General features: G+C 42.8%; 1 protein-coding gene across 1 annotated transcript; it reads right to left on the reverse strand.

Moving 5' to 3' along the window:
- Nucleotides 1-241: 241 nt before the first annotated feature.
- lclat1 (lysocardiolipin acyltransferase 1) lies at nucleotides 242-11585 on the reverse strand. Its single transcript, XM_030044578.1, has 6 exons — nucleotides 11237-11585; nucleotides 7219-7388; nucleotides 6558-6756; nucleotides 5673-5819; nucleotides 3784-3900; nucleotides 242-2672 (listed from the first exon to the last, which is right to left on the reverse strand). Exons 2-6 carry the CDS (start codon nucleotides 7384-7386, stop codon nucleotides 2146-2148), a joined length of 1158 nt encoding a protein of 385 aa, XP_029900438.1. The 5' UTR covers nucleotides 7387-7388; nucleotides 11237-11585; the 3' UTR covers nucleotides 242-2145.
- Between the last annotated feature and the right edge of the window lie 402 nt (nucleotides 11586-11987).

The following is an 11987-nucleotide window of genomic DNA, read 5'->3' on the forward strand; positions in this document are numbered from 1 at the left end:
TAATCCAATTTATGGCAACATTAGTTTGACAAGATGAGAATTTGTTGGTGCATGCCCTATAATCCCTTCAGAGTAAAAGACATCTTTTATTACATTCTTTTAAAAATATCACAACTGAAATCAAGGCTAAAGAGCTAGGTGGCTTTAGTCAATTAATTGGCAGCATCAGTAATGATCAACAACTGGCAACATTACTTTGGCTTAGACATACAAAAAAAAAATGAACTGATGGGAGACTTGAATGGATTAAGATGGTATATTTATTTAGATATATGTTTATTTCTTTAAGAGATTGATAACAGTGCCCGATGTATTTACCTGAGGACAGACTTTAAAGAGGTCCAGCATCAGCAGCTGATTGTAAAATAAGTAACAAAAAAATTGCATGAGAAAGAGAGAGACAGAGACAGAGAGATACATGTTGGTTCTGGCTGGTTCAGACGTTCTCGTTTGGAAGGTACCATGTTTGGTAAACTATTGACATGCTGATGTGAGAATTGTTAACATAGCCGATCACAGTGACTGAAACCAGCCCCTTTACACTTTAACGCTGGGAGCCTCAGATACACATAAACAAGAAAGACACTTCAGTCAGTCTTATTATTTTGGCTGACTGGGACATAAGACTTTTCTTTCACAAAATATGATTGCCACACCTGCAGCAGTTTGATGGTCAACTCGATTTGATTGCACAGTGTCATAAAAACTGCTGTAGATTGTACAAGAGAAATCTTTCACAGCCCTCAGAATATGGCATGGTTTAGGTGGTATTGAGAGCTAAGAGTGGATGAAGTGCTGCTCCAATGTAATGTCTCAATTTCTGTCCTTTTTTGGCACAATTGGAGTAGCTTTTTCAGCTGTCATTTGCTAATTGAGTTTAGCAGGCGCATCAATGCCAGCTCCCCAATGAGGGACACAGGGAGAGGTGGGCATTACAGGGCTTTTTTGGATTAGGTTGAGCTCAAGGCCAGTTTTCCACTCCAAGTCTGGTCCTCCGTGCCACCCTGCACATTGAGGGGTAATGTTGTCCCAACAGGACATTCTTCCACCTCAGCACCACCCACATCCTGCCTCTACAAGGAATCTCTTCGTTCCCACAGAGGCAAGAAAACTCATCTGTGCCTGCAGTCAGTCCTCAGTCAGATCTTTGATCTTCAGGAGTTGATGATTACACGTGTTGCTTCAATCCAGTTGCAGGCACCCTTGGCAGTGATGGGTGAAGCTGTCCTTTCCTGATAGACAGGCTACATTCTGTTTGGTTACTTTTTTACATCACGTCTGCTCGTCTCACCTTTGGCTTTTATGTGCAAAAGCTACTTGAACAAACATGCACAAAACAAGAGCTAATCAATAAACATCACATTAACTTATGCATTTGTATGAAGGAGTATTCATATCCTATGAACGTAAACAATGATACACATGTTGTGTATGTTCCTATGATTCCCTGGGAATAACACCATTCCTTTCTAATGACATATTCTTGGCTAAAGACTACTAATGGAAACTGACTGATTTGGCTAGATGAGTCAATAATCTAATTTGGCTAACTACAGTACTGAACATTGGTTAAATGAGTCAAGTCCTCATGTTATAAGTGTTCCGCGCTATGGCTGTGTTCCATCACTTTAAAGACACAGATACAAAACCAAGAGCAACATAACATGAAAATAAAACTAACTTTAAAGACACAGCTACAGTACAACTGAACTAAAAACTAAAACCATTGTTGTTGTTTTTTTCTTGTGACACAAATGACAACCTTGAGGTCTCGGATGAACAACAACATAAACTTATACTGCAACAACAGCTAGGGAGATACAGTTACTGTCACAAACAGTGGGCATCTGACACAATAAAATGAGTGATTAATTCCTTGAAACAAGCGCACAGACATAAAAACATAACATTCCTCTTGTTCTTCCACTGTTTCCCAGCCTCTTCCAGAGCAAGCTGTGCTCCCTTCAGTGAAGCCATGCATATTGTCAGTAGGTGCACTCCTTCCTCCCTGTCTAAGACAGAGGAGGACTGGGCCCCTGGAGGGGATCCTCTGCCCCTCTGGACTGAGCAAAGCCAAGACAACTGAGGCCTCAGTGTCCTTGCTGAACACAATTCAAAACATTTGGCAGTCCTTTTCTTCCTTCCTCACTGCATCTTCCCATCCAGCACCTTATTCTTCTCAGCCGCATTAGCAGCCATGGACTTCCAGTAACGATGACAGGTCAACTCCAGCAGCTCAAGCCCTCCTATCAGCTTCTGCTGGCCCAGGTACACCCCAACCATCACCAGGAAGTAGAACCTGAACGGAGCCCAGAGCCAGAGGCCCGTGAAGCACAGTGCAATAAAGCTGCTCCAGTAAAGCAGTGAGGCAGCTTTGATGAGAGCCACACGTAGCTCTGTCTTACAGGGTGGCACACGTGCCACACCGTCCCTGTCAAAAGCCCGGGGCTCGCCTGAGTAAAAGTCCCGCAGGCGGGTCTCCTTCTCTGCCCAGCGCTCCTGACACCAAGTCTGCAGGGCAGAGGAGGAGGTGGGCAGGGAGGCAGCCTCATAGCGGCGTACATGGAAGTGGATCTCACGGGGGAAAAGCCCCAGGATAAGGTGCCGTTCTGTCTGAGGGATGTTCTTGGGGTATGCCACTGTAATGTCATGGACCGCATCCAGGTTGTCTCCTAGGAAAGGAGGGGAGAGGAGTTAGTATCAGCAGGAGGAACGCTTTCAATTAGGAAAGGACCTGACAAAATCAAGATAGTAAAATAGACTGCAAAATGATCAATATTAACCAATATACATTTTTTCTATTTTCAATATTAAAAGCCTACACTCTCAAAATCTAGATGTGAGGCTGCAGGGAGTCTTGACATTATCCGTTTTCCACAACCAAACTTGTAATTGGGATTGTGTCATCCACCCTTCAAAATACCAGCTTTTAACACCATTACACATGTACCTCAATTATCTGGGGGCTTAGTGTTGCATGAATCATCCTTTCCCTTCCTTCTAAACCACCATGAGCTCTACATCATCACCACTAGTCTGCCTGATAGAAACTTGGCCGCCTGTCTTTACAACAAACAGTGACAGCTGAATGAAACATGGAGCCGGCAGCATAACACCTGCCAGCGTCTGCTCCTGTAGCACTCTGATCTAATCTGGTATAAATAGAGCTGAGATGGACACAGTGAGACAAAGACAACATGCACAACATGTTGGTCAGCAGCGCAGGGTTGAGGGAGTTGAGAACTACCCAAGTGTGGTGACGTCACACCGATTCACAACACCTGCTTGAAGAGTTAGTGCCATGCTCAGTATCCACAATGGGCAAGGGATGAGACAGCAGGCCCAGAGGTGGTATTTAAGATCTCTGGAGGGCTGCCAGAATTAGCTCACATGGAAACATGAGAACATTAAGGGTGTTGCAATGGCTTGCAGTGGGATGAAGCACTAGTCTGAGACTTTGAAGAATAACAGGTATGATCCCTCGCAAGTAACGACGTCACTGTAATAATAACTAAGGTCACTGTAGTAGCAAGCCATTTTGCCCTGGCGGACTGTAAGCTTTGCTGATAAGAAATTTCCATGATGCCGCTGGGCTCTCAGTCCTATTTATTTTCTTTGACATTAAATAATGATAGTCATTTACCAGTGAGTAAACTTATTTGTTGACTGCTGTTGGACTGTCAAGCATAGTTTCAATGAATCATCATTCTGACGAGTGAATCACTGTGCTGTTTAATGTAAACATTTCATTCATTCAGAACGTTGATGTAGATGACCGCTGACCTTTCCGTAATGTGTCCACAATGAAGGTGAATCCAGTGGTGCGGGGATGCAGCACATATTCATATTTAGGCAGGCTATTCTTGGCAGCAAACTCATCACTCTTTGCTCTTGTGTTTTCTGCAGGACACACAGACACAGGATGAACCTGAAGGGTGTGTAGGTACAATGTGCATAGCCTCTGAAAATGTTAAACTATTTTTATACGCATACATTACACTACACATTAGATGACACACTGTTATTTAAAAGTACAACTGAATATTGCACTTTTACGTACATTTGACTAATAATGTCGGTTGCATGGTGCTGCAGTGTGGCAGCATTATTATTGTGTTTAATGAAGACCAGAGTTGTAAGCTGGCAGTATGAGCAGTCAGTTTGGTTTCATTCTGACTGTATACTTAGCAGCTGCTGTAACACATGAGCAGACCACGCAGACCACGACTTTACATGACCTATATAAATGAAACATGACATCCTTTTCCTTTATCATAACTTTAAACACACTTACTATCAGTTACTAACAGTTACTATCCATTCAGTGTCTTAAATTCAGGATCTAGAAGCTAGCGCAAACACAACAGAAAAAAAGTATTATGTTTGGTGAATAACCAATTAGATTTTATGAAGTGAGACTTGCAAAAATTCCATGATTTTCCATGACATGTCGCAGGAACCTATTCAATTTCCCAATTCCTTGCCCTTCCAAAAATTCCATGACCCCTGTATAATACAATTATGTATAATACAATTACATTGTTATAAGATAATATCATTACAACATAGTCTTGAACTATTCATATTCTTCATATTTTCAAAGCTTTTGGGCACCTTTGTTAAGAAAAACAGAACTTTGTTGACAAGACATGATACAAAAATACATACTAATAATGATGTTGGCTATGGATAATAACAGTGGGGTAGGATTACATTTATGCAACACAATCACTGGTGACACACACTATGTATTTAACCCTAACCTCAGAGGGACATAAACACAGGGAAGATGACTGTTTATTAACCAAACATTCTTCAGGAACTCGTTGCAGGAACATGGAAACTCTATCATAACTCATGTCACATTACGTAACAGGTAGTTCTTCAGGCCGACTTGTAGGACAAAAGGACTAAGGCCAGCCCTTCGTCTGTCGAGCCTTAGATATCTGCTCTCCCAGGGCGGACAAAGCTCTAACCTGTCACCCTCACACAATCCCTCATTCATTTCACATAGGTTCCTCAGCTCCAAACGGGGAAGGGAAATCTTTAGAGGGGCTTAAGTGCACCCTGATCCAAATCCTGTAGATAGAGGTCTATACGTGTGACTGAAGAAGAAATATTTCAGCGAAGGAAAGAACAAAGCAATTACCATAAAAGTTGTCAGAACATACAACTGCTTGTTTCATAGGTCAAATTATGCCTGGAGTTTTAAGAGGGATAAACACACACACAAGGAGAAAAAAATGTTTTCATGCTCTAGGGCTGCTGCCTATTTTCATGCGACGTCACTAGAGCCCTGCATAACTCAGACTGACGTCATAATATCTAGAAAGAGGTTAAGCTATTCCTGCTAAGACTACTTGATGACTTTGATTGGCTTAGTTGTGATCCGAAAGGGCTTTGGGTGCTGGTGTCACTGTTGCTTCGATTGAGACATCAGAGCATTCTTGCAGAAATGACTGTGGGGGGGGGGGGTGTGTACAGGGATTTGACCATGCCTTAACACTTTGAAATTGTGTTTGCCTGACTGTGAGTGCGAAGGCGTAAGGCAGGTGCAGGGCCATATTGGGCACTGGAAAATGATTGGTGGGTAGCCCATTCTGAGAATAACAACTGAAATTTGTGCAAAATTTCCCATCAATGCATTAAGTGTTACATTCTTGACTTCTCACCAGTGAGGTCAGTGCCCTCAGGGAACAGCAGCAGCTGCAGGGGCTCCCTGATGTCACAGAAGTAGTCCAGCATGTTCTCCAAGTGGCTCTTGTCCTCCTCCCAGCGACGATGGATAAAGATGAAGCAGGCCACTTGCATCGCCCAGCCTGGACAACACATGCAGTAAATGTGTAACTGATTTCTTTTCATGCTCAAATCAATCCATAACACATGCAGGGCTTAGATTATTTAGGTACAGATCTCATAACAAACTGAAACTGGGCCTTTTCCTTCAGAATCCCTATTCTCTGGAACAACCACGGTGACAAAAATCAGGCTAGCCAAACCTGTGTCTACTTGGGGAAACAAAAGAAAGCTTACTTATAGTATCTGTGCATTTTAAGAATAAGAATAAGAAACTGTTCTGTTTTCGCATTTTTCCTTATTGTGTGGAAAAATGTGATTCATGGCTTGAACCTCATGGGTCCATGTCAGAACGAGCTAAATCTCAACATTTTTAACTGGGCTGCATCAGGCCTGGATTGTAGAGACCGTTTTTTAGCCAAACTGCTAAAATAAATAAATAAATAAATAAATAAAAACATGGAAATGAATTTTATTTGGAGAATATTTAGAGAAATATCAGGTTAGGCTCTCACTACGAATTCTAACTTGTGAATAGCCGATCAACTGCATCTTTTAAAAAAAATCAATGCAAGGAAATGTTTTTTTGTCTTTCAATATGGGCTCATAAAATACACAGACTAGTAAGGGTTGGACAGTTTTGGGCCTCATGTGTTCAGGCAAATTTTGTGTTGGGTTAAAAATTTTCAGGCCCAAGCAAAACTCTAAGGTGAGCGTCTGTGTGTATGAAAGAAGCATCTGAGCAATAGCATTATACCCACCGAAGCCAGGCACAGCCTTGAGTGCAGCCTTGAGACAGATCTTCTCCAGACGAAGGTAGCTGTACCTGAGCAGGCAGCACCACAGGAACATCCAGTCCAGCCGGGTACGGTGGTTCATGATTATCACACTGCGCTCCCCCGGAACAAAGCCATCGCCTGTTATAACCACCTTCACACCAAACACCAGCTCCAGCAGGGACTGTCGAGGGAGGGGAAAAACATCAGATGGAGGGAAGAAGGAGAAAGTTGAAGGGATTAGAAAACAGAAAGGACAGTGGGGAAGAAAAATGGAAAAATAACAAAAAGATGATCAAGAGGAGACAAACAGATAAAGATGAAGAGGGGAGAATGGGGAGGAAAGGGTGTAGTGGAGAGAGAGAACAGTGAGGCAAATAAAGGTAAAAAAAAAAAAAAGATAATGACATTAGTTTATGTGGTCACTGTACACGGGATTTACATAAGTGTACTCAAGGGCAATTTGAATAAACAAAGTGTAGCTCCAATAAAATGAAAATCTGCTTAAGGAGAGGTACAAACAAGGGTGAGATGACGCAGAACATCATGACTGGGTTATGCAAGGTAAATAAAAAGGGTAACTAAAGATCATATGGGAGACACAGATGTAGACTAAGTAGAGTGACTCCCTGGCTGGTGTACACACCACAGGCAAGGTTAGCCAGGTAGCTACGATGCGATCAGTGATCCAGCGGTACCATGCAGGAGACAGCAGCATGAGGGGCAACACTGGACCCAGCATGAAGACGCTGCCAAAGAAACTACCCAAAAACAGGGTGACCACGAAGTACAGGCCCCGCACCGACACGGCCATATCTGCGGAAAAGGACAGTGAGAAGAGAGAATTAACTCAACAATATAACAAACACTAAGTGACTGAGATGGAGCTGAGCAGCCAAAGTAATTTGCTGTCTTAAGAAATGTTTTATGGGGAAAATGATATCTGTGGACTTCATTCTCTCTAGTGTGGTGTGGAGCACAAGTAGAGAAACAATGTAATATGAGGCAAATGGAATTATCGACGGTCCCATCAATAGCAAAGCCTGCTCATCTGTTGTACTTCCGAAACATTTTCCCACAAACAGTGGAAAATCCAAGGCAGACATTCCAGTTGTGGAATGTAAATAGGGGAACCTTTCTGACTGTGGGTAACAAATTGTGGGCGCACAGTCACTGAATCAACAGCTCAAGGAGAGTGGTCTCAATGTGATTCACAAAAAGTCTAGACTGTACTGTGCCATTAACTTTTGTGACATATTTTCTGACATTCTTGCCAGGAAAAAATAGGGGAAAAACGCCTACATTCAACTATCTACAGCAGCTCCAGTACAGTTTTTATTGAATTGAAGCCTAATTGGAAGGCATATATTAGCGATAACAAAGATAGGCCTGGACCGGAGCTATGGTAGATTTTTCACGAATGTTAGCCTTGCTGCTTTTCTGTAATCACTGCACTGTCCACTGCCCGGATAAACTAATTGTAAGAGGACGTCAGCATGTAGGCTACAACCATGTGCTATCATCAAAAGCCAATTGTTTGCAGGTTTTCGTTCCAACTAAATGCTGCAGCAGCTGATTAATACAGGACAACACAATCAGTGATATCACCTGATGTGACTGGTGATCGGCTGGAATGAAAACCTGTCTTCATATGGCTCTGTATGGCCCTGATGTAGACTGAATACTGGTTAAGCATGTTAGTAAAAGTAGCTGCAACATTCTGGAAACACCACATGGTCATTACATCCCTGGGGAAAGCGAACAGAGCCTGTAAACATTTTGAAATTCAAAGCGGAGTAATGAGACTTTCATTTGCCGAGCACATATTGGACAGCATAAAAAGGCTCATCTGCTGTGCCCATGGGGAACCCTTATCCCGCCCTTGTCTCTTCAATGACAACAGCAGCCAGCAATGACAACAGCTTTCAGTCACAATGTTGCAACTGTGGAATATGTCTCATAAAAAAAAAAAAAAAGACATCCAAACTCCCGCTGAGCAAAAGCAAGGAACATGCCAAACAAATCAACCCTCATTTTCATACAAGCACCAAGTGATTGAGTAACACCCCACCCTCCCTCAATAACAACAAAGTCATGTTGTCTTGGAGCACAGTATTTAACCCCCAGTTGCTCCAGTTTGTCAACCTTTGGCCATCATTGCAAGATTGCAGTTGCGGTCTGTCATGCCCAAATGTGAATGTGTGTAACAGCAGAAGTAAGCAGAACTGGGTCTCTTACCGACTGAGCGGCGATTGCCTTTAGCAAAACCTTAATGCCTCCGTTTAGACAGTCATGCTCACTCAAGTTATGCTTTGTGACGGAAACCTGGATTTTTTTTTTTAAGCTTGCTTTGTAAAACACCCCCTGGTCTTGCTGATGCAGGGAGTCTGACCTGATGCTACAGAGAGCGATTTCATAATCCAGGTGTTTTCTTCCCTCATGTGAACTCTGAGTCACACCTTTCCACCTCAATTAGGGTTATGATGGCACAGGTCTTAGGCTAAATTTTGACCTCTTGGTTGCACCCTGACTAACCCTGCCAAGCAACTCATCATCTTGCCCTCATTGAAATCCATTACAGCTGCAGCACCATGACACAGCAGGTCTCATGGCAGCAGGCAAAGTGGCTGAAGGTGCATTTAAAACTGCAAGTGCGTCTGTGTGCGTGCCCACGCGAGCAATAAGGGTTTAAAGGTTGTTGGTTTTAACAACGGAAAATGTGAGGCATGAGAAAGGAGAGGAACAGGCTGGCTCAGCACAATTGTCACAACCGTATCCCGACGCACACAAAACACACACTCTCCTCAGTGTCTGCTGGAACAATCGGACAAGCCTGCTCCCACACTTACCACAAACAGGCATGACACAGCTGAAGCCTGAGATGTGAGACCTTACAGAGTAAACTCATTTTTCTTCCTACCACTAAGGACACCAGGGATGTCTGATTATTTCCACAATACATCCATGGAAAAACTGTCTCCATACTCAATGCTAATACCACTTGTGAATTTGCTTTTTAGTCTCATCCATTTGGGCTAGTTTAACATTTATGTAATAACCACAGTAATGGTCTTGAAAGCACTTCCCAAACACTGTCCACATGCAATACACAGCATGCTGCTCATAGTCAAAGTATGAATTCTCTGGCAGTCATTCTGCATTCCTTCCTTTAAGCCAAGACCAGACATCTCAACAGAGCAGTACAGAGCTAAGAGGTCACCCATGTCTAAGATAAACACTCAGGTACGGGCACATGTGTATGCAGCTATGTATTTGTGTGCCAAAGAATGAAGGAGAGGGATTAGGCTGTTAAATTAATTTCAAATATATTTAACTGTAAACCAAACCTCCAATGATGATACAAACAAAAGTACTTTTAATATTGCTTGGATAATAAATCAAACTGACTTCCCCACTATCTCTGTTAGCCTCACAGTTATGCCTAAAAAAAAAAAAAAAAAAAAAAAAATTAAATTAGGAAACCCTTGCTCCAGATCACCAGCATTTAATTAACTGTTCCATCATCTCTCAACCACATTGCCTAGTAATTTGTTTGTGTTTTTGAGTTATTTTTGAATGTTAGTGTAACGTGAACTCACAAACAGGTAAAAAACATGACCTCTTTGCGGAGTTCAATTAAATAAAGCAACAGAACACGAGCTGAGGCCCACCTACAAGTATTTAATTTTTCACTGATGTCAATGGACCATTTGTGTTACAGGGTCCAAATTCTTTTCCACTTGGTAGAGGGGGGAAAAAATGGGGGAAATACTGATTAATTTCTAAGACGGTTGAGCATGATCATCCATCATTTCCCTTCTGTCACACTGCTAATCAAGCTGAACTGTGCAAGCATACTCACTGCACACAGGTGAGCAAACCTAACTAACAACTACTGCCACTCAAACCTGCGACAACAACTGGAACAACACCGCAACACCTATACTAGCTTTGCCAAATAATACACTGCACTATGTGGTGCTGCTGTCTGCCAATAATCACTGTATTGACATTATCAACTATTTAAATGTCTTATCAATAAGCTAAGGTGAACTGGACAATAATGTAGACAAAAGTGAGAGTGACATGGGTTCAAGTGAAGGTTTAACATGATGTGAAATAGTTTCTGCAGTGTTTCCTCTTTATGCAGGCGTGGCGCTTCGATTGATAGTTGTATATATTTTTTTTTTTTTATCCTATATCTGTCACTGATTGGGTCAAAACCACCTGCGTTACACCTGCTTCAACTGTACATAACAACAAAAGTAAATTACAATATTACTTTTGATGTCCCGTTTTCTTTTGCAGAGGCGGTGATTTCCTTGTTGTGATGGTGGCACCACTAAATTAAATGAACAGAGGAATCACACATTTTTTGCCATTTCATGCAGGCTGGTTTTTGCGGACTTCAGCGCTTGATAGCCGATGTTAGCATTAGCACTGCCTCACGATAACCCCGCTCAGGCTAAACGCATTGGGCTGTAGTTTATATTTGGGCTGGTGGCACTGACGTCGACAACATTACCAAGTTAACACGATTGGAGAGGCGATGTTTACGCTAGCACGCCAAATTTAACTTTAGCCTAAGCTCGGTAGCCACCTCGCCAAAGCAAACCACGCTAACTTGCACGGCTGGCGTGCTCGCAAACAAGAGTATCACCCACCTTTATAAAGTCCTGTCCTCCTTCAGAGATCAAAATCAGCCACTGAGGTGAGCTAGCTCCAACAAGTCCCGGGATACGGTAGCATGCTAGCGACTTAGTTGCGACATACTAGCGAGGGAGCTAGCATTGTTGGCTAACCAGCTTAACACTGTCAACAAACCAGTCCTCCAAACCTGCAAGGACACTGCAGCTGCTTTGGCAAAGTCTTGTTATCCTCACGAGAAATTACTTAATCCGTATAAAAGCGCACAACCACCTCGCTTCCTATGTGTGTGTTATTAAACATGACTGCGGTGATAAGAAAGTAGCCGCCATGCTGTTTGGCTAAGTCGACCTCTCAACTCCTAACTCTCACCTGTCGTTGCAGCCGCGCGTCAACAGGGGGCGCTGCTGTGTGTGCGAGCCGCGGCCGCTGAGGTGTGAACACCGAGCCCCAGCCTGCATGTGGAACAAATGTATTCAAATATCAAGCTGCGCCCCTCATGCTGAACGTCATCTGCCTGTCAAATGGTGATAGTGAAGTTAGTTGACGTCTCTGCAGTGTTTTAAGCAGTGTGTGTGTGTCTGTGTGTGTGTTTTTCCAGCTGATCCCCACGTCAGTAATAATGCCTCAAAGCTCTTTTAACAGCTAAACCTTAAGGAGGGTATAGATGATATAGTTCTTGACTGAGGCCTCTAACATGGCCTTTTAAAGCAGTGTAAATCCTTGCATGTGTCATTTGTTTCTTTTACCCAAAGTTATGAGCCATTC

Source organism: Myripristis murdjan, chromosome 22 (assembly GCF_902150065.1).
Source record: "Myripristis murdjan chromosome 22, fMyrMur1.1, whole genome shotgun sequence".
Taxonomy (NCBI): Eukaryota; Metazoa; Chordata; class Actinopteri; order Holocentriformes; family Holocentridae; genus Myripristis; species Myripristis murdjan.

Coding starts and splice junctions, on each gene's coding strand:
- lclat1 (XM_030044578.1), bottom strand. CDS start 7,386: ATGGCCGTGTCGGTGCGGGGCCTGTACTTCGTGGTCACCCTGTTTTTG. Junction 5,820..6,557: donor CAAGGCTGTGCCTGGCTTCG/GTGGGTATAATG, acceptor TGTGTTGTCCAG/GCTGGGCGATGCAAGTGGCC. Junction 3,901..5,672: donor TGAGGGCACTGACCTCACTG/GTGAGAAGTCAA, acceptor TGTGTCCTGCAG/AAAACACAAGAGCAAAGAGT.